The following is a 22,633-nucleotide window of genomic DNA, read 5'->3' on the forward strand; positions in this document are numbered from 1 at the left end:
CACATGTGCATGTAGGTATGTATATACATGTGTGAATTTGCAGAGGCCAAGCTTACTATTGTTTCCTTTGCACATTATTATTATATTATTATTATTTTGGTTTTTCAAGACAAGGTTTCTGAGCGTAGCCCAGGCTGTCCTGGAACTTGCTCTGCAGTCTCGAACTCACAAATATCCACCTGCCTCTGCCTCCAGAGTGCTGGGATTAAAGGCATGGACCACCTGGATCCTGTGTCTTATATTTTGAGACAGGGTCTCTCATTGAATGCTCACTGATTCCACTAAGCTGGCTAGCCTCTGAGCTCCAAAGATTCCCTAGTCTATGCTCCCCAGTGCTTGGATTATAGATGCATGAAACCACACCAGCTTTTACATGGGTGCTTGGGTATCTGAACTTAAGTTCCCATACTTATGTGGCAGAACTCTATGTGATTGTAAATGCGAGCCTCCAGCCAACAATGTGTGATTAACCAAGCCGTCCTGATTTAGAAGGTGGAGGAAGAGGAGGAGGAGGAGGAGGAGGAGAAGGAGGAGGAGGGACTAGGACTCTTGCTAAAAGGTAATGAATGACCTACCTTGGAAGAGGCTCCTCAAGCCTGTCTTTCATCTGACTGAAGAGCCAGCAACTGGAACCACTTTTATCTCAAGCCAGAACCATCTAGTCAACTGCTTGTGAACTCCTGACTTCAGATAGGTCATGTTTATTGTTCCAAGTGTTAAGTTTGTTTTGTTATCATTGAGAAGGCATCACTGCTGTCAGCATGGTCTAAAATTTCTGGGCTCAAGTCTGTCTGTCTCTGTCTCTTTGTTTCTCTGTCTCTCTGTGTATGTGTGTGTCTTGATCTCACAAGTACTGGAACTACAGGTGTACACACTGTACCTGGCTAAGCTGTTAAATTCTGAGGTAACTTGTCCAACAAATAACTCAAAAAAACTAGCAAAGTATAATCAAGTAAAACTATACAACCCAAAGAGCTGAGATATTAAATGATTGTTAGTGGTTTAAAAATCTTTTAAAACAGAAAACTCTGGGTCGGCATCCTTATTGAAGTCTACCTGCAATTTAAGGACAGGCAGAGTAAGCTGTTGGGTTTTGTAGTAATTCCTTTGGCTCCTTTACTCTTTTTGAATTTTTTTTTGTTTTTATGTGATCATGGTTTTGTTTTGTTTTGTGCTAGGGACTGAATCCAGGCCAGCACGTGCCAAGTATACATTCTGCTACCAAGTTGCACTCTAAGCCTAAATTGTTTTATTTGTCCTGCTAAGAGCTGATTTTGTTTTGTTCCTGCTATGTTAACAAGGCTGGCTTAGACTTCTTGGGCTCAAGTCATCAACCTGTTCTAGCTTCCTGTGTAGCAGGGACAACAGCTAGGTGCTACATCTGGTTTGTTAAGAGTTCTTGCACCTCTAGTTTCATGTCTTCTTCAATTTGTAAAGTTCTGTTATCTCATTAACTCTGCTTACACTCCAGTCTCCTCTCCAGGGAGTACCAATTCCCTGTCACAGCCTTTTTATGTATCTTTATTACTCTGAATATTTTCTTCACAAACTTTCATTTCAGCTGTGCTTATACTGTTATAAGATCCTAAGTTCAAGTTAAGCATACTTGGACATACCTGTAAGCCTAGAACTTGGGAGAATGAAAACTTTGATTCTGAGGCCAGCCTGGCCTATAGAGTGAGACCTTATCTAAAAGAAAAAAACAAAAACAAAAGACAAAACAAAACAAAAAACCCCTCCTGCCCCACCACCAATCAACAAACAAAAAAACCAACAGACAATAATTGTAGTACATGGTAACTGTTAGTTCTAGTATTTCCACTTTTTTGCTTTTGTTGCGACATGGTCATACTATGTAGCTAACCTAAGCCTGGCCTTGAACTGACAAAGCAGCTATACTACTCTTAACTTTATCTTCCTGCCAGAGAATACCAAGTACTAGAACCCCAGATGTCTACAGCCATGCTAGAATTCCACTTGGTTTTTACTACAGTTTCTTTATACACTAGTGCACATGCACATGCACATGGACAGATATATACACGTGTGGTACATGTGGAGGTCAGAGGACAATGCAGGTTTCGTTCTCTCTGGACCCTAAAGATTGAATTTAGCTCATCAGGTATTGTGTGCCAAGGGCCTTTACCTGAGGAGCCATCTCCCCATGTCCCACGGCTTCCTTTTTAAATGTTTTCAATTCTTTGTCAAAATTCTTAGAAATTTCTCTGAAAACCCAAGTATCTTTAGGTCCTGCAAATAAAAATGGAATCTTGTTTTCACTTATGTCTCTTTGTGAGGCATTTTATTGAATGGCCTACAATGTATCTCCAACACTTCTTACATTTGAAGACCTACGTTATTATTGTTGTACAACAACATTCCATTAAGGTGTTTTAGCAAAATCTTGCTATCCCACAGGTTCTGCATGGTTAGGTCTTCTGCTTCAAGGTCTAAGCTTGACACAGTATTTAGCTGGACTCAGGTGAGGCTCCAGTGAGACAGGATCCACCTCCCAAATCACATGGCTGCTGGCATCAATGGTCAATGAAGTTACAGATATAACCATTAGGCAGCACAGTTTAAGATGGGTCACACATACAGAGAGATAGCTCCCTGCCACATGTCTCCATTTCCTTAGAAATGTGTCCTCACCGTCAGTTCTCTGAGGTAATTAGGCAGGGATCTTACCCTTGTTCAGCTGCAGCTTGTCTAGACATTCTCAGGAAGTCAGACGGTCTAAACTACTTGTCAATTTATTGCAAATTAAACTATTATATTTTAATTTTAGTTGTACAGTTTGTTATTGGTCTTGATATAGACAAATAATTTATAAGTAATGTGTTTCAGTATAGTCTGATTTTTTAAAGATTTACTTTGGATTTGGAAAAAACCCTAGAGTATAATTTTTTTCCTTATTACATTATACTGAATATTTGTATTTAGGAGCTTAAGAAAAACTTTACTATATCAGTGTGGTGATGTATGCCTATAATCCCAGCAGCTGGAGGCAGAAGTAGGCAGACTGTTGTGGGCTCCAGGGCAGCCAGGGCTACACAGTAAGACCATGTGTCAAAAAAACAAACCAAAAAAACAAGAGAACAAAAAAGCCAGAAAAAACAAAAAACAAAAAACAACCAAACCAAGCCAAAACCAAAATACAGAAAGAAAACTCTATTTTATGTATTAAGTATTTATGACCAATTACAAACCTATGGGTTAGCATGAATTTATAAAAATGCCTAGATCAGCTGATAATTTGCCAATATTCCTAACATCAGTCTCTTAACTGTTGAGTATTCATACAAGTTCATATTTCTCACAACTGATTTGCCAAATATAAGTAACAGTTTAAACTGGCATGCTGAAGCCAGGCATGGTGGTACATACCTGTGATCCCAACACTCTGGAGGCAAACAGACAGGATTGAGAACCTGAGATATATCTGGGTTATAGAGGTAGCCTATCTTGAAACAAAACAGCATATCATATTATAGTAATTATTTATGGTGCTATGATATAAACATGAAACATGCGAGGAAGAATAATATATATTTTATTTCAAAAGGAAATCCCTACTGATGAAAACTTCCAACAAGAAATACTGCCTCATGGGCTGGCTAGATACCTCAACAGTTAAGGGCACTTGTCACTAAGGCTGATGACCTGAGTTTGATCTTTGGGACCCACACAGTGGAATGAGAACCAATTACCAATAAGCTGTTTTCTGACCTCCACCACAGTATCCCTCAACTCCACACAAAATGTAAAATACTGCGCTCTTGTTTTAAAAACAGATTTCAGAAGACATATACATTTGAGAGCTTTTTATTCTTATGTGAATAAAGTATCGGGCTTTCGTTGTTGAGAAAATCAAGCTAGTTTTATTTCTTGCATTTGAAATAGTCTTCAATTAGCATCCTTAACACACCACAGCTAGGTTTATAGGTTCCCTCTCTTGTTTTCACAGATGCCTAATTTGATCTTCATGCTCAGCACCAAGCTCCTCCACCAACTTGACACACAAAGGCTCATCACAATTGGGTTCAAGTACATACTTGCCTAAGGCTTTGGCGGCTTTGCATGAGCCTCATGCTGGGCCCTCTTGGATGACGGCAGTCTTCAGTGCTCCTGTTAGGCAGTATTAGCATCCATTTCACCTCCAGTAACAACGCCTGCCTTGGCCATAGTAGCAGGTGGTGGGGAAGCTGAATCTTGGACATACTTGAGTGTCTGTATGACTTGCTGACAGCAGGGGAAGACAGCTCATCAACTCCTTTCAACATTGGTAACTATTGCGTCTATTTTTTAAATAAGAGTAAAATAAAGCTACTTTCTTCAGAAATTAAAAAAAAAAAAAAACAACCAGAATCTATTAACCAGCCTTAGTATAGACTATGAGTTCCACATACTTTAATTATATATTGTTTTTCCACTTTTTCCCAGGCACATGACCACCTGGAATGAAAGCTACATTTCCCATCTTTGCAGTTGGGGAAGGCTCTGACCAGGTTTTGGCTAGTGGTATTCAAAAAGAACTGTTTGGTACAATTGGAAAATATTCTTGAACAAAGGGTAAACTCCTACTGCCCTGGTTCTTGGTGGTCATACTGTTTGTTGTGAGGATTGGAGCTTCAATATCAATCTCAAACCATGGGTTAGGACCAAAAGCTGAGGGTGGCTAAGCAACCTAGTGGCCTTGACATCCCACCAGAATTCTTTAAGAGGAAAACCTCTCACTTAAAGGTACTAATACTGGGAATTGAGTTTTATGTTGCTGAGCCCGACCTTAACTAATGCACACTTCAATGGTTGGCACATCACATCTTCATTAGACGTTGTAAATGAGAAATTATTTCAACACCTGAAGACCAAACTACAACAGACGATTCCATAGGCTCAAAGTTTTGAGACATTTTGGCAAGAGTTCTATGTAAAGTATATCCTTCCCGTGGCATGGCAACATCATTTTTCTTTAAAAAAGTTACTGGACAGACATCATTTCCACCATCGCCTATATAAACAATCTGTGTATACCTCACTCCCTTTTGTAACTGTTTATCTATAAATTCTCCCAAAACTATATTTTTGCAAAGATTCTTTGGGCACCTAGTGCAAGAATGACTATGGCAATTTTTCACTGTGAGACAACCATTGCTATCAAAAGATGCTGGATTGGTAAACACGTTATCAAAGACATCACGAAAAGCAGCAGCTTCTAAAACCCAATCAATGAAGATGGAATTTGAATCCGAAATGATGATGCAGTCAAATCTGTCCTTATTCATCCTCAGGAAGCTGAGAAGTTCTATCATCCCTGAGGTGAAGGGCAGTGACGTCACTGCCCTCTTCAGTTCATCTTCTTTTACCCCCTCATCTTTCAAATACTTAAAGACTCTGCCCATAAATTCTGTCCAAAGCCCCTTTTGGTAAGAATCTTGTAGCTCAATGGGAAGCTTTTTGTCTGGAGCACACTGTACAATCCAGGTGTCACTGTTGTCATCTATGATTGTATTGTCAAAGTCAAACACCAACAAAACTTTCATGGTTCCACTAACAGACTTGGGTTACCCTGAAAGAAAGGAAATATTATTCCCTAAACACACTGTGTTTATATATCTGTTATACTGATTTAAGAGAAGCAAATGTTAACCCGATAAGAGCTGGCTGTGGTAGCACCTGTCTATCATATTGGCACTTAAGAGGTTGGGGCAGAAGGAACAAGAGGTTCATGCTGACCTGGAAAAAATATATATATTATACCAGTTAACATGCTAAAACATGGAGTAGAAATTAGTAACTTAACATGTTTTTTGCTTTTTTCCTGAAATGGGAGTCTCACTATATACCCCTGGTTTAGTCTGGAACATTCTATGTAGAACAGGCTGGCCTGGAACTGAAGATTAATCCATTTGCTTGTGCTTCCCAAATGATTGAATTAAAGGTACATGCTACCACACTCAGCTTTTATTAGGCATTAAAAAAAATTTAAGAAATTTTTCTTCTTACATATGCTATATGTACCAAATTTGTGTTTGGTGCCCAAGGAGGCCAGAAGAGGTCTTTGGATCCCTTTGAGCTGGGCTTACTGATTGTCAATTGCTATGGGGTGCTAGCAATGAACCTAGGTCCTCTGAAAAAGCAGTTAAGTATTCCTACCCAGTGAGCCATCTCTCCAACTCCCAATTAAGCATCTTTTTTTTTTTTTTGGTTTTTTGAGACAGGGTTTCTCTGTGTAGCCCTGGCTGTCCTAGAACTCACTCTGTAGACCAGGCTAGCCTTGAACTCTCGAACTCAGAAATCCGCCTGCCTCTGCCTCCCAAGTGCTGGGATTAAAGGCGTGTACCACCACCGCCCGGCAAGGATTTTTTTTTTTTAGAATCATCGCTTATTTTTCCTAAGAGAGCTATTACAGTTATTTTATTAGCTTATAACATAATAATCATCATTATTAAAGTAAGAGGCCATAATATACTATGGCTATTCTACATATTAACAAAAGTTCTAATGAATTTAAGTTATGTAACTATAAAATGTAAAATAATTTTTAATTGGCTTTCAGATTAAACTCAATTTCTAAATGTCAATGTTATGACTAAATGATTATTATTTCTTGTTTTTGTTTTTTTGTTTTTTTGAGATGAGGTTTCTCTGTGTAGTTAGTCCTGGCTATCCTGGAATGCATTTTGTAGGCCAGGCTGGCCTTGAACTTAGAGACCCACCTGACTCTGCCTCCTGAGTGCTGGGATTAAAGGCATGTGCCACCAAGCCCAGATTCAAGTAGGTTAATTTTAACAAAAGATGTTAAGTAAAAATACCCAGGGCTGGAGAGAGATGGCTCAGTGGTTAAGAGCACTGGTTGCTCTTCCAGAGGTCCTGAGTTCAATTCCCAGCAAGCACATGGTAGCTTACAACCATCTGTAATGGGATCTGATGCCCTCTTCTGGCATGCAGGTGGCATGCAGATAGAACACTCATATACATAAAATAAATACATCTTTAAAAAAATCCTTATTAACATTAAAGTACATACAAAAAAGCTATAATCTTGTTATAATTTTAAAAATTCTAAAAAAAAGTAAAACATCCAAAATAGGAAAAAGATACAGAAATCAAGTAAAAATAGAAAACATGGTATGTAGCTAAAGTATTTTCTGGCTTATTAAAAAAGCTAATTAGTAGTAAAGATAGAGCCGGGCAGTGGTGGCGCACACCTTTGATCCCAGCACTTGGGAAGCAGAGGCAGGTGAGTTTTTGAGTTTGAGGCCAGGGTCTACAGAGTGAGTTCCAGGACAGCCAGGGCTACACAGAGAAACCCTGTCTCAAAAAACAAAAACAAACAAACAAACAAACAAACAAACAAAAAAACCCCCAAAAAAGTAGTAAAGATAGAACACACACACAAGTACTTTGTCTGTCACTTTATGGTATGGAGGGAATGTATAACCTGGAGGGGAATCTCCTCTTATGTGAACTTACTGATTTTGATGTTATTGGTGAGGGAAGGTTTTTGAGACAGAGCTCAGTCTGGAGCCCAGGCTGTCCTTGAACTTGTGATCCTCCTATTTAGCCTCCAATGTGCTGGGATTACAGGCATGAGCCAACATACCCAGCTGTTGTATGAATTTAGAGGCAAAATTGATGATTACTGATCACTTAAGAACACTTCAGTTAGCTGGGCAGTGGTGGTACACCCTTTTAATTCAGCAGAGGCAGAGGCAGGTAGATCTCTGAGTTCAAGACCAGCCTAGTCTACAGGGTGAGTTCCAGAACAGCCAGGGTTACTTGAAAAATCCATTTCTTAAAAAAACACCCCACCTCTACAAAAAAAAAAAAAACCATTTAAATTAAATATACTGCCTTAGGGTTTCCATTGCTGTGAGGAGACACCATGACCAAGGCAACTCTTATAAAGACAACAATTAATTGGGGCTGGCTTACAGGTTATGAGGTTCAGTCCATTATTACCATGGTGTGAATGGCAGTGTTCAGGCTGGCATGATGGCTGGAGGAGCTGAGTACTGTATCTCATTCCAAAGGCAAACAGAAGACTGTCTTCTAGGCAGTTAGGAGGATGGTCACTTCCTCACTAGGCAGAGCTTCAAAGCCTACCCCAACAGTGATGCACTTCTTCCAACAAGGCCACACCTCCTAATAGCGTCACTTCCCATGTGCCAAGCATATTCAAACCACCACATACACCTCATGGAGATTGACAGTGTATGATTTTAAAAAATTTTTCTAGGGATGTATACATGCTTCAGAGGGAGAGACCTGCCCAGCAGTGTGAAACCTCAGTTTGATCTCCAGCACCATATTAAAAGAAAACTTTCTCTAATGTAACTCATTGTTAGTGGATAATACCTCGAGCATAGGTTTAATTCACCACAAATTACTGAAAAATTTTAACTTTTTTTTGTTTTTGTTTTTTTGAGACAGGAATTCTCTGTATAGCCCTTGGTTGTCCTGGAACTCACTCTGTAGACCAGGCTGAGAAGAACACAAGTGAAGTAAAATCACATTTAAGGCTACTCTAAGAGTATTTTTTTTCTCAATTTTAGATTTTTTCCTGTCTTGTAAAAATATTTTTTATTAAATTCACTTACCCAAGCTGGTACTTGTAGTCCAATTACTGTGACTTCAACACAAAGCTTGGGGAATCTTCAATCTGCCAGCTGTTTGTAAAAGTTACTCCAGTTCTGTATGCAGAGAAACTGCTCTGATATGCAGGAAAGGAACGAAGACTTCTTAATTCCTAAAATTAATACAAGTATTTTAAAGGCTTATAATTTATTTTTTCTAATTACATCCCTTTTCCTCCTATCAAAAAACCGAAAGACATGTACTGGCAATGAAGAAACAATTTGATTATACACATATACTTGAAATAAATGCAAAAAGTATGTCATATAAAAACATTTCATCTGATTAATAAAATCACACGTGTGAAGTCAACTGAATATCATTTCAATTTTTCTCATTAAATGGGAAACACTAAATATTTTATTTATACTCAGCTATGAGTGATGTACTTAAAATAAAAAATCTACAAAAATTAAGGAAGAAAAATTACACAGACTGACTTTTAACAATGTGAATTTACTAGGGAACTGTTTTACTAAAATTTGGGAATTTGAAAAACAGACCAGTAATCCCAGCACTCCAGAGGCTGAGGCAGACATAAGGTGTGATCCTGGACCCGGCTTAGGTTACACAAGCAGCATGAAGAGTTACGTGAGCACAGAGGATGGGAAAACACTTGTCCTGCAAGCCAAGTGTGAGTATACCATTACACTCATTCAACACACACACAATAACACATTTTATTAACAAAACAAAACCCACATTCTCAGGGCTGGAGAGATGGCTCACTGGTTAAGAGTGCATGCTGCTCTAGCAGAGCATCCAAGTGTTTAGTTCTCAGACCCCAAGTCTGGTGGTACAATTCTAGCTCCAGGGGGCTTAATATCTCTAGACTCCATGGCTCGCACATGCACGTGTACACACACACACACACACACATACCCTAAATAAGTAAATAAGGGGCTGCAGAGGTGGCTCAGCAGTTAAGAGCACATACTGCTTTTGTAGAAGATCCAAGTTTGAGTGGCTTATCACCACCTATAACTCAAGCTCCACCGGAATCTGACAGCTCTAGCCTCTTCTGGCACCTTCAATCATGTGCACTTATCTTCACACAAACACTTATACAAACGTACACATAACTAAGTATAATACACATAGAATGGTTTATGGACAGTGGCCAGGTCTTAATGAGTGGTTTAATCATCATTTGTAGTTTGTCTTCTGATTTTGTTTTAAAAATATCTCGATAATAATTTAAATTGTTTCAAATTAGGGTGAAAATACTTCAATTTACAACAGAAATAAGAGCTTCGAGGCAAACAAACAAACAAACAAACAAACAACCAGTTCTAGACCAACTTGTATAGAAAGGCTGTAGGTTGCAGTTGTAATCCGGAGTTTCAAGTCAAATATGAGACCCTATTTGAAATATAAGACTGTATATTAGAAGGTTGCTGACGTATTTTATGAGGTTCAATACTTGTAACTAATTTAGTAAAACTTCTGAGGATTTTCACTGAGAGACATCGTCTATACAGCTTCTGTCTTCTAAGTTATATACTCAATGTCCCAGTTGCTTCAAGAATGTCTCTCCAGTGAACAGGTTAAAAGGCACCCATGTTGTCCCTTGTGATTTGAACTCCCTCAGCTCAGAGTTTCTGTCCTATGATGGGACACACATCACATCCACATAATTTCTTGCTCACTCCACAACATCTTGGGGGAAGAGGGGCTTAGGAAAAGCGGCAAAATTTGCTGGTGATGCAGCTAGCACTGTGTAATTCACTGATCCCTCACTAGGCGGCGTGTTCTCTCACAAACTATGAAAGTGGCTGTTTGCCTGGAAATACAGTACAATCCTTGATCTTTTCAGTCCTTGTGAGCTCCCAACATACTAGGACATGTACACAAAGTTCTATCTCCAGAAATTTTTATTAATCCTTCCATACTTACCAGCATTATTACAGTGGAACATCTCTGATAGAAAACCTGAAGAGAGATAGCACACCTATGTGTTAGAATGTTCATTATTGAAAATCGCACTTACTTTCATTTGAGGAACGACAAGTGTTGCTTAATTAGCCGATAGTATCAACAATTTAGTAATGAAATCAGTTGTACATATATGTCAGGAGAGCCTCTTTTGAGATCAAGTGCCAGTCCACTTTTTGTGTCATTAGAGACTCTCTGGTCCCCAACCGCACTAATTACAAGTTATTTACCAAGCAGTTTAATATGTTAAAGGTATTAACTTGAGTGTTCTGGGGACAACATTCAAGTTTTAATAGTCCTATGTAAAAACTGACAGGGTCTCATCTAGTCCTGACTATGCCTCACCATCCAAATAATTTAAAAACACCTTGTATATCCCTTAATCCTTGGGGTTCTGTGGTCAAAGAGGGCTGTCCTTCACCTCAGCCAGCGAGGCGCAGTGTAGGAGCAGCCTGGGCCTCGACTCGCACACCGGCCGGTTCCAAACTAGCGCAGCGTCTGAGAAAAGCGGAACCGGCCGAGCGGGACGGAGCGCTCCTCACTGACCCAGGCCTGGGTCGCAGCCGACCACCAGCATCCGTTCCAGCGTCGGCCAGTTGGTTCTCGTGCCTTACGTCGACGCAGACCTGCTAACGCCGCAGCTCTCCTACCGCTCTGCACCGCGCACGCGCACACTCGTGCTTCGTTCCTCGGTTCAGCCACCGACAGGGCTCCTTCCTGGTTCCTGGCTGGCGATTAACGTCACTTCCGGCGTGGTTGCTAAACAACCAAATGGTTTAGCTACCATTCGGTCGCAACTTCAGCTTGGAAATAGTCTCACCCGCTGAGGATTCGCGGGGCTCAGCTTGTTAAAGATGCAGGTGCGCTTTGGACGGCGCTCCGGACAGGCGAAGGGAAGCCCAGGTGAGCTGCCTTGGCCTGTGCCGGAGCTGGGATTGTTTCTAGAACCCCGGCATAGGGTGACAAAGTGAGGGCTTCGGTTGCCTTTTGAAATGGGCTTTACCAAGTCGAAAGCATTCCCAGAAAAGCATCCTTGAAGTGTAGCACGTTGGCCTTCAGGTGAATGAGTGGAAAAAGGAAAGAGGACTAGGGGCGTATTGTAGAAAGTTTACAGGAATGGGGTAGAAAAAGCTGAAAGTTAGACATCTTACCACAGCTCTCGCTGGTCGATAACCAGGGGGCTCTTAAACTTTGTTATTCGTTGAGTACATTTTGGAATGCCGCTTGGAAATGTTATTGACCTATCAACGTCTTTATTCTGTTGCAGACCTGCTGAGTAGCCCTTTCTAAAGCTCAAGGACATACCTCAGTTCTTTCCACGCTAAAATTAAAACTCTCTTAGTCAAATGCTTTGATACTGTAAAAAATACGGTAATTAAGGTGACCTAAGATTTGATTTTTTTCCCAAAGATATGAGCAAGTAGAACTTCTAAAAACAAAATCTTTATTTAAGTCCAACAGCAAGTTTAATTGTTGTAATGGTAACTAATAGATTCTTGGGAATTTGAACTATCTTCATCTTTTGCTTGAGTTCTGTAGCAGTAGCACCCCCACCCCACACCCTAGATAGACACAACCTGTTCAGTGGGAACATTAGGAAATTTGATTCATACACAAAGACATTGTAAAAGTAATTTTTATTCACCAGATGTAATTGTTGTCTTGGAGGCTTACTGCTGAATAAGCTCACCCTTTTTAGTTCTTTCTGAACTCTGGCCTTGCTGGTTCAAGCAGGTGTTCTGGCCCAAACTCCTTTAAAAGCTGACTGATTCAAACTGGCTTCTCTCAGCCTCTTACTGAATTGCTCTTCTTGGGAAAATTGTCTCTGAATTCTATGAATTGAAGTGCGCTGACTGCACGAACTGAACAAACCTGAATAGAACTGCATGAACTCAACTGAGCTCCACTGCATTGCCTGAACTCGACCGAACTGCCCTCACTGAACTGCCCTCCACTCGAACCCACGCTGCTTTGCCTCTCTGTCCTGTCCCTGTAAGAGTTAGGCATATCTTATTTTGTCAAATCTTTCTCTGACTCCTCACTTTATCTGTCTCTCAATTAGACATCACTTTCAAACATGGCTGCTTTCTTCTTCAAACTAACTTTACCTTAGTTATTAGGGATTAAAGTTGCGTACTAAGGACATGTCTGTATTCCAGGCAGAGGTGCGTTATTCCAGCTGGATCACACAGACCTAGAAGGTTTTTGTATGTGATCTCTTGCCAGAGCAGCCACATAGCTGGATTAAAATTCCTCTACATCTTCCCCCTTTCTGTTTTGTTTTTAAATATTTATTTTATGCATATAAATACACTGTAGCTGTCTTCAGACACACCCGAAGAGGGCATCAGTTCCCATTTCCGATGGTTGTGAGCTACCCCGTAGTTGCTGGGAACTGAACTCAGGACCTCTGGCAGAGCAGTCAGTGCTCTTAATCGATGAGCCATCTCTCCAGTCCCCCTTTCTGTTTAAGTCAAAAATCATACGCAGTTTTAACTACTACAAGAGATGTTTCAGAAGTCATTGTTAGGAGTCAGCATGTCTAGTAGTTATGTGGTGTTGTGATTTAAGTACTATGCTTTCCCCCATAAGTTCATGTTGCTAGGCTGGGAGCCTTGAGAGGTGTTGAGATCTAAGCTAGGCACAGTAGTAAATACATAGAATCCTAACTCCTTAGGAGGCTGAGGCAGGAGGATCCTGAGTTGAACATGTTTCTGAAGAAGGTTGTTAATGAGCTCCACTGTATTAGTTAGGATATTTTGAGTTAATATAACAGAATACCCAACTCAATGATATTAAAAAATAAGGAAATGCACTTACTTATTTAGTTATGGAGCCTTCAGAGTGGGTTAATTAGCAGCACAATATGATGATCATTGCTCTAGCTTCTTCCTTTGCTTCTTGTTTGCATTTCATACTAACAGTTTCATCCCAAGCTGGTTCCTCTCAAGATCATGGAATGACCCCCTTATCCATCTCTCTTACTTTCTTGCTTGTGCACAGCTTTAAAGTCTCTTGAGTGTCTCTCCCAAAACAAAGAAGAGATTTTTCTTGTTTCTTTGATTAACATTAGAGAAATAATTGTTGGTAAGGGAGGTTTCTGTATAGTCAAACTATCTAGACCTAGCCCAAGACGGTAGTTGGTTCTTCAAGTTACCTTCTCAGTGGGGAAGAAGTTGTATAGTGTCCATTCACAGTGTCTGCAAATGCAACAGATGGATGTTTCTAAAGGTATCCACCTTTGAAATGACACACTTACTCTGAAAATGCTTTTATTACAACCTATTGGTATAGTCATTGTTGATCACAGTCTGAAAGAAGAAGATACCAATGATACAGGGTAAATCAAGGTCCCCTTTGGGGATTCTCAGTCTCAATAAAAGAATTTAAGAATAGACTCAAATAGAAGCTCAAGAACAATTTTATTAAAAAGGAAAACTGCAGGACAGGTAAGCTGCAAAAGTTCAATTGCTGCCCCAAGGAGGAAAGAAAGAGCTGTGTTAGTTAAACTGGCATGAAAGTCAGACATGGCAGGCAAGCAGCTGTGTATTGAGGAGAGACTTTAGAACAATGGTCTTCAACCTTCCTAATGCTGGGACCCTTTACTACAGTTCTTATGTTGTGGTGACCCGCACCATGCAATTATTTTCTGTACTATTTCATGATTATAACTTTATGAAGTATACTGTAAATATCTGTGTTTTTCAATGGTCTTAGGCCCCAAAGGGGTCGCGATGCACAGATTGAGAACCACTGCTTTAGAGAAAGCATGCAGTCTGAAATGCTGGGGGAAAGCACAAAGCTTTAAGGAAAGCATGCTAAGGAGAGATAGAAGAAAAGGAGAATACACCTCTCTGATCAGTTCAGAAGAGTGAAGAAACTTAACAAATTACATGGCTATGCCACATAAGATTCTGAATTGGGGCAGGGATTCTAAGAAAGAACATAAAGCAATAAAATCATGCATATAACAACATGAATGAATCTCAAAGTAATTCCTTTGAATAAAATCTATAATAAAAATAGTAGTTGCATGGTGGCCTAATAGAGCCTAAGGAGGGATGACAAGCAGTAGAACAGGGCATGGGGACTGCTAGTGTCCTATGGCCATCATCTGAACTGTAATGATGGCTTTGGAGGCATAGTTGTCAAATTTAATGAAATGGATCTTTAAAAAAAGAGCTAATTCTGCTTATCTCATTAGCATGGCTGAAGTGGAGTTCAAGGATGGGCCCTTAGCAAACATGATTGAATCCCAATCCCAACTAGCATGTTTGGTCTCCACCCAGGCTATAGACCTCACTCTCTTGATCAGGAACTTTTCCACCAAGATTCTACAAAGTTAAATGTCTTGCCCAAGTTTACACACAAAGGAAATCACCAAAGATTTGATGACTTTGCTCTGACTTCATAAAGCCTTGTATTATCTCCCTCAGCCAACCTTAAGTTACACATTTGAGGCAATTATGAAATTATGAAAAAGAATCACGTGAACTCTTCCTGGAAAGGTATCTAATAATTATGTTTTTGAATGCATTAGGAATGGATTCAGACTATGAAAAAGACAAGATTCCCTATCCACCTCTCCTACCTAGCAAGGTAGATCTCCAGCAGATCACCATACTCCCACATGCTGAGTGGGAAAGGATCCGGGATAGCCTCAACAGGTTGACAAGAGAAGCAGCAGTCCTTCGTGCAGAAAGAACAGCAAAGAAAAATATGCATATGCAATCTCAAGAGATGGTAAAACACTGGACTAACACATATGCAGTAAGTCTCAACCTTCCAGAACTCACATGCTTTGAACAGTAACTGTTGCTTCTGAAGAGTGCCTTATACCTTGTATAGGTAATTTTATGTTCAAACTGTCATAAGTACAATAACACACATTTTTAAGATCTTTAAGTAACATACCATAAATGACTCAATTAAGGTAAACATTTTGTTAAAATTTTGGCATGTACATGCCTTCAAAACCATCATTACAGTTAAGATAACGAACATACTCATCACCTAAAAGTTTAGCTCCTTGTCACTCTTCCTTAGAAATGAGTGAGACACCACTACTATTTATTATTGTAGGTTTTATTCTCCCCTTTTGAGAGTTCTATACACTCTTTGTATTGCTGAGTAATAGTCCAATGTTCGGTACACTACCGTTTATTTAACTGCTCACTTGATGATATGACATCAACCAAATGTTGACATCTGGGTTGTTTCCATCTTTTGACTACTATAAATATAGTTGCTGTGAACATTCATACAAGTCTTTCTATGGACATATATTCCCATCTATCTTGAGTAGATATTTTGATATAAATATATATAGTGAAATCATAATCACTGTATATATAACTTTGTAAGTGGGTTGAAAAGTGGCTGGAGAGATGGCTCAACAGTGATCATAGCTCTTTCAGAGGATTTGCGTTCAGTTTCCAGGACTCACATTGAGCAGCTCACAATCACATGTAACACCAGCTCCAGAAGATCTGACACTCTTCTGGCCTCTTGAGATACCTGTACACATGTATATATATATATACACACACACACACACACACACACACACACACACACACGAAAATATAAATGTTTACAAAATTAACTTCATAAGAAGTTCCCAAACTGTTTTCACAAAGCAATTGTGATTTTATATCCCCCCTCCCACCAGCAGTATGAGAGCTCTGTTGCTTCTGTATTCTCATCAATAGTCTTTCTCATTACAGACATGCTAATGGGTGTAAATTTTTCTATATGGCTTGAATTTGAGTTTTCATAATCACAAATGTTAAATATTTTAAAAATAATGTTTACTGTATACCCATGTATCATGCACATGTGGAGGTCAGAGGACAGCTTGTGGGAGTCCTTTCTCTCTCTCCACCATGTGTGTTCTCAGAATCTAACTCCTGATGGCCATCTTGGTGGCAACTTTCTCACCAGCTGTTTTAGTTAATGTTAACTCTCAATGTGACTTAGCTTGGAATCACCTGAAAAAAGTCTCAACTGAGTGATTGTTTCCATCAGGTTAATCTGTGAGCATGTCTGTGAGGAATCGTCGTGCCTGAAGGTTGATATAGGAGGGCCCAGCCTACTATATGTGGCACCATCCCTAGGCAGGTGGTCCTGGACTATAGAAGGAAGCATGGTCCCTGAACTTGAGCCTGAACTAGACAGGGGGTGAGCCAGCGAGTGGGGTTCCTCCATAACGTCTGCATCAGGTTCCTACTTTGAGTTCCTGTCTTAACCTCCCTCAGCGATGATGGATTGTGACCTTGAAGTATAAACCAAATAAATCTTTTCCTCACTCAAGTTGCTTTTGGCCAACGTGGTTTTTTGTTTTGTTTTTTTCTTTTTTTTCTTTCTTTCTTTTTTTTTTTTTTTTGTTGTTGTTTTTTCGAGACAGGGTTTCTCTGTATAGTCCTGGCTGTCCTGGAACTCACTCTGTAGACCAGGCTGGCCTCGAACTCAGAAATCCGCCTGCCTCTGCCTCCCAAGTGCTGGGATTAAAGGCGTGCGCCACCGCCGCCCAGCTGGCCAACGTGTTTTTATCACAGCAATGGAAAGGAGACTAGACTGTTGGCTAAACATCTTTTGATGAACTTGCTTTCCACCTCTTCAGATTTTCATGATTAGATTTTTTTGTATTGATTTTAGAGAACTTTAAAAACATATTCCGAAGATATGTGGTGGCACATTCTTGTAATCCAAATACTCAGGAAGCCCAGAGAGACCTTGGGTTCAAGGCCAACCTGGACTACATAGTAAGTTCAAGGCCAACCTGGTCAAGATATCAAGACCTTGCCTCAATAAACAGAACAAGAAAAGAACTGTAACAAAAGCAGGGCTAGGAATGTAGGGCAGCTGGTGGAGTGCCTGTTTAGCATGCATGGAACCCTGGGCTCAGAATGTGATGCCATTTAAAGCCGAGCACCGAGGCCCATGCCTATAATCCCAACATTTGGAGATGGCAAAAGGAGAATGAAAAGTTCAAGGTCATCTTTGACTATGCACTGAGTTTAAGGCTAGCCTAAACTCTATGATACCCTGTCTCAAGAAGCCATTATTTGGAAATATTTCCTCTCAGTATATATCTTGAATTATTATTTACTTTCCTTGTCTTTTAAAAGACAAGGTTTTTTTTTTTTGTTTTTTTGTTTGTTTTTTGCTTTTTGAGATTTCTTTATACTGTCCATGGTGACCTCTGTCTTAGCATTTCTTTTGCTGTAAAGAAACTCCATGACCATGGCAACTCTTATAAAGGAAAATATTTAATTGGGCCTGGCTTATAGTTTCAGAGGTTTAGTCCATTATCAAACATGGCACCTTGCAGGCAGATGTTGTGCTGGAGAAGGACCTGAGAGTTCTACGTCTGGATCCACAGCCAGTAGAAGGAGACTGTGTGTCACATTAGGTATAGCTTGAGCATATAAGATCTCAAAACTTGCCCCCACAGTGACACACTTCCTCCAACAAGGCCACACCTCCTAATAGTGTCACTCCCTATGGCCCAAGCATTTAAACACATGGCCCTTTGGGGGCCATTCCTGTTCAAACCACCTCAAACTCAGTCTCAAGTGATCCTCTTGCCTCTGCTCTGTCTTCAGAGTAGCTGGAGTTACAAGTAGATACCTCAATGATGGGTCAACAGAAAAGTTTTTAATCTTAGTGAAGTCTTAGGATTGGAGAGAGAAATTCATTACATACCCATTAATAGTTTTGGATTTCGAATCATGTAAACGCACTACCCATCTAAAAAATTAAATTAAAAAATAGTTCAGTGTTGGAGAGATGGCTAAGTGATTAAGAGCACTGACTGCTCTTCCAGAAGATCTGGGTTTGATTTTCAGCACACACATAGCAGTCCACAGTGTTCTGTAACTCCAGTCCCAGGGCATCCAGCACCCTCTTCTGGCCTCAGGCACCAGGCAAGCACGTGATGCACAGACATGCAGACAGGCAAAACAGCCATGCACATAAAGTAACTAAACACTATTTAAAAATTAAAAGTGTATGTTCATGTTTACTAATGAATTATGCAAACAATAAAAATTCATAATGAAATTTAAGTGATTATGCACTGGTATTAACTTATGGGTCAATTAAATTGAAAAATAAAAACAAAAGATTGCTTTTGTGTTGTGGTTTGCCCATAGGATACTGGGTTGGATCCCCAACACTGAAAAAGAGAAAGATTATTTTGTCTTTTCACAGGGAATGAAAGAACAGAAACTTAAAGCCAAGCAAAAGCGTGATGAAGAGATTGAGGCTGAAAGACAAATTCTTGACCTGGAGGAAGAAATATACAAACAAGGAGAAAGAAAGAAGGCCATCGAAAATGCAAAGCAGTATCAGTTTTACCAGACAGAGAGAGTGAAACACTTTCATGTACTACCTGGCTTCTCTTCTATTTATATATATGTATATTTAACATGAATAGTTAACAGTTTTCTCTATATGATTATACATAGTTTTCTTAAAATAGTATGATTTTTTTGTAGTCAGGACTTCTTCTCAGTAGAGTTATGAAAGAGCGTGATGTCCAGATTCAGTACAAAAAGAATGCAGTAAAATCAGATAAAAAATGGGAGGAACAAGTGAAACTCGACGATGAAAACGCTCTTAAAGAAGAACAAGAAAAAATAGAAAAACGGCGCAGAGAAAGAATAGCTCTTGCCAACGATCATCTGAAACAGTATGTATACATCAGTGAGCTTTTGTGCCTTTCTCATAATGGATATAGCTTTTCTTCTGATTTTCAAATTAATGTCTGTTAAAAACATGGTAGAAAAATTTTAAAAAGATTAAAACTCACTATTAGAGACAACTGTGGTGATACATTTGTAACCACTGCTATACACTTATAGCATTGGGGAGGCTGCAGCAGGGAAATCAAGAATTGGAGGTCAATCTGGTCTACATAATAAGACCCTATCTCAAAAAACAAAACAAAGACCATTGAGATGGCTCAGTGGGTAAAGGCATCTGTCACACAAGCCTGACTTGAGTTCTCAGTCCCTGGATGGAAAGAGCTAACTCCACAAAACTGCCCTCTGACCTTCACAAGTGCACAACTCCACATTCATCACACAGGTACATACACATACATGCACATATCCACGAAGTGGTTAAGAGCTGCCTGGGTTTGATTCCCAGTGCCCACATGGTTACTCAAAACCATCTGTAGCTTCAGTTCCAGAGATGGGCATGTGATATATATATATAAAATATATGTTATAATATAATAATATAATATTATAATATATATCATAATATAATATATAATATAATGTTATAATATAATAATGTATATATAATGTTATATATATATACATACATATGTATGTATATATATATGTATATATATAACATTAGAACATTCATAACATAAAATAAGTAAACATTTTAAAACTATATTACCAGGTACTACCAGGGAATTGCGTTGTGATGGTGTAAAGTATGTCTACATATTCTTTAGGTTTTCTTCCAAGGCTAGAGCTTAATTTGTTTCTACTGTCTGGAGGACAGGCTACACATATTATCTCATGGCCATTGACAAGAATGTGTCAGAGTGATTGTGACATTTCAGATTAAGATATTAAAGATACCTGGCTTCTTCCTTGCTTATCCCTTAGAGAGTTTACTGAGGAACGATTTCCGTCTTGCAAGATACTAAATCAGGTCTATGGGAAGAAACAGGTAGCAGAAAACTTCAAGTGTGTGACAGTGGGTCTTCCAGCCTTAGTGACTCTGTGACCCCACTACAGCCCCAACCGACAGCTTAACTGCAGTCTCTTCAGAGCCACCCATCTAAGCCCCTCCTCATCTTGCTGGTCAGGAATGCACAAGACAGAGTGTTTATTGTTTTAAATCACTGTACTTTGAGGCACTCAACAATCAGTTATTAAAACTTCTGGCCCCGGGCTGGAGATATGGCTCAGCGGTTAAGAGCACTGACTGCTCTTCCAGAGGTCCTGAGTTCAAATCCCAGCAACCACATGGTGGCCCACAACCATCCGTAATGAGATTGGATGCCCTCTTCTGGTGTGTCTGAAAACACACAGTGTACTCATCAATAAAATAAATAAATAAATATTTAAAAAAAAAAAACTTCTGGCCCCACACCTGGAAAAGTATGACATATATCAACATTGTAAACAGTGCCCCGGCACCAGACGCAGGCAGGCTAATCTCTTTTGGAGCTGTGTCCAGTACAAGAGTCTGCCTCACACTAGCATCCTGAAGATGAGGCAAATAAAGAACTGTGTGGACACAATTCCCCAAGTAGAGCGATTTTAACCAAGAAATTAAAAATACCTATTCAAAGACAGCCAAGTATCTATTGACAATACGTGTTTCTCATTCCTTCTGCAGGTAGTTAATTCCTGTAGGAAGAGCCTCATAGACCCTGTTAAAGGAAATTTTACTGCTGGGCTTGGTGGCACACACCTTTGATTCCCAGTACTTGGGAGGCAGAAGCAGTAAGATCTCTGAGCTTGAGTCCAGCCTGGTCAACATAGAGAGGTTCAGACCAGCCAAGGCTACATAGTAAGACCCTGTCTTAACTTTTTTGACTGATTACTTTTGCATCCTCTTGAGTCTGCAGCACTCTCCCCTGGTTACGTTCCTTTATGAGAAGGGTAGAGAGAGGAGGGCCAAAGTGACTTTATCCATCTTAGAGAGCTCAACCACTCCTTTGAGCTTTAGTTTTACACATCCTGCTGCCTCCAAGAGATTTCCCTTACAGTCTCATAGTACCTCAAAGATGATTATGGATTCCCTACCACTGTGGCGCACTGCCCAGTGGCACCCATATCTGCCCACTTCAAACCAGAAATCCCACTGTCCACCTTGACCTCTCATTTCCTTTATGTCCCACAACAAATCTATAAGCTATTTGTGATCATTTCTTTTACTCCAGAAGAAGTCTTGAATTTCTAGCCGTCATCTCAGGCCCAGATCCTCCCATCTGTTGCATGGATTATTATCCTTTGCATCGGCTCTTAATCGACCCCACCCTCTCCTACTCCCTCTTCCCTTTGCTGTTCATCATCTATGATATTCCATTACAATGAAAAGCAATGAATTCTAGTTTTGGTGCCGCAGTGGCTTTCCATTCATTTAAAGTACAATGAGGACTTGGGCCTGTGGAGTCTAACCTCATCTCATCTCAAGCTTCTCTCCTACCACTTGTCCATGTCCTCGTTACCCTGACCCATGCCTGCCCTTACCTTCCAGGGCCTTGAGCGCCTGCTAAGAACTTTCTGGCTTCAATACTTCTCACATGCTGGGTTTTTTTTCCCTCTGGAATTTACTTCCCTGTTCTTTATCTGTGGTCTTATCATCTCAGAGAGGCCTTGGGTCTTTTGGTGTACAACTCAGTCTAGAGAGGTCTGTATGACTCCGTTGTTACTCTTTTTCTTGGTCTCTTTACTTTCTCTTGTTTTCTATCTTTCTCTCTTTTTCCTCTTCCATTTTTTTTTTGCTTTTGTTTTTTGTTTTTTTTCCAAGACAGGGCTTTTCTTTGTGTAGCCTGAGCTCAGTTTGTAGACCAGGCTGGCCTCGAGCTCACAGAGATCCACCTGCTTCTACCTCTTGGGTGCTGGGATTAAAGGTATGTGCACCACCACTGCCTGGCTGTCTCTTGATTTCTTTATGACATATCACAGTGTTTAGATGCAGTCCTTAACTCTAATGTAAGTTCCTTGATGGCTGTCTGATCATTGAGGTAGGACTTCAATAAACAGCTATTAGAAAATTGAATAAGGGGCTGAAGATTACAGAGGGGCTCAGGCCTCCAGCATAGGTAACTGCAAAGATGGTGCTGTACAAAATGAGACCACAAGGATCCACCTAAAAGAGGAAGGTGATGGATTTGGCTTTGTACATACTGAATGTAAGATGGCTATGGAATTAGTCTAGCACTGATGCTTCCTGGATTGACTATAGGACCAAACTTGCCTGTTGTGATAACAATCTATTTATCTTACCCCTATCTATCTATCCATCTATCTATCTATCTATCTATCTATCTATCTATCTATCTATCTATCTATCT

General features: G+C 39.9%; 2 protein-coding genes across 7 annotated transcripts in view; one reads left to right on the forward strand and one right to left on the reverse strand.

The window, feature by feature from the left end:
- Positions 1–3,536: 3,536 nt before the first annotated feature.
- On the reverse strand, positions 3,537–11,216 carry Phospho2 (phosphatase, orphan 2). 6 transcript variants are annotated; one of them, XM_028762935.1, is made up of 6 exons: positions 10,997–11,216; positions 10,537–10,572; positions 9,943–10,002; positions 9,144–9,261; positions 8,604–8,752; positions 3,537–5,569 (listed from the first exon to the last, which is right to left on the reverse strand). In XM_028762935.1, the coding sequence occupies exon 6, from the start codon at positions 5,541–5,543 to the stop codon at positions 4,818–4,820; it is 726 nt and encodes a 241-aa protein (XP_028618768.1). In that variant the 5' UTR covers positions 5,544–5,569; positions 8,604–8,752; positions 9,144–9,261; positions 9,943–10,002; positions 10,537–10,572; positions 10,997–11,216; the 3' UTR covers positions 3,537–4,817. The 6 variants fall into 6 exon arrangements, with proteins under 6 accessions (XP_028618768.1, XP_028618769.1, XP_028618765.1 ...); XM_028762936.1 differs by lacking the exon at positions 9,943–10,002; XM_028762932.1 differs by lacking the exons at positions 9,144–9,261; positions 9,943–10,002.
- A 97-nt stretch (positions 11,217–11,313) lies between these two features.
- The window catches only part of Ccdc173 (coiled-coil domain containing 173), a 30,965-nt gene continuing 19,645 nt past the window's right edge, over positions 11,314–22,633 (forward strand). Inside the window, exons 1-4 of the mRNA XM_028763027.1 lie at positions 11,314–11,478; positions 15,116–15,345; positions 18,790–18,963; positions 19,077–19,270. Of these exons, the coding sequence (XP_028618860.1) occupies positions 11,430–11,478; positions 15,116–15,345; positions 18,790–18,963; positions 19,077–19,270 (647 nt within the window). The 5' untranslated portion in view covers positions 11,314–11,429. The remainder of the gene's footprint in view (positions 11,479–15,115; positions 15,346–18,789; positions 18,964–19,076; positions 19,271–22,633) is intronic.

The sequence above is a fragment of the Grammomys surdaster genome, unplaced genomic scaffold, assembly GCF_004785775.1.
Source record: "Grammomys surdaster isolate TR1022 unplaced genomic scaffold, NIH_TR_1.0 136, whole genome shotgun sequence".
In the NCBI taxonomy this organism is placed as follows: Eukaryota; Metazoa; Chordata; class Mammalia; order Rodentia; family Muridae; genus Grammomys; species Grammomys surdaster.

Excerpts from the sequence above, each read along its gene's own strand:
- Phospho2 (XM_028762932.1), bottom strand. The coding sequence starts at position 5,543 with ATGAAAGTTTTGTTGGTGTTTGACTTTGACAATACAATCATAGATGAC.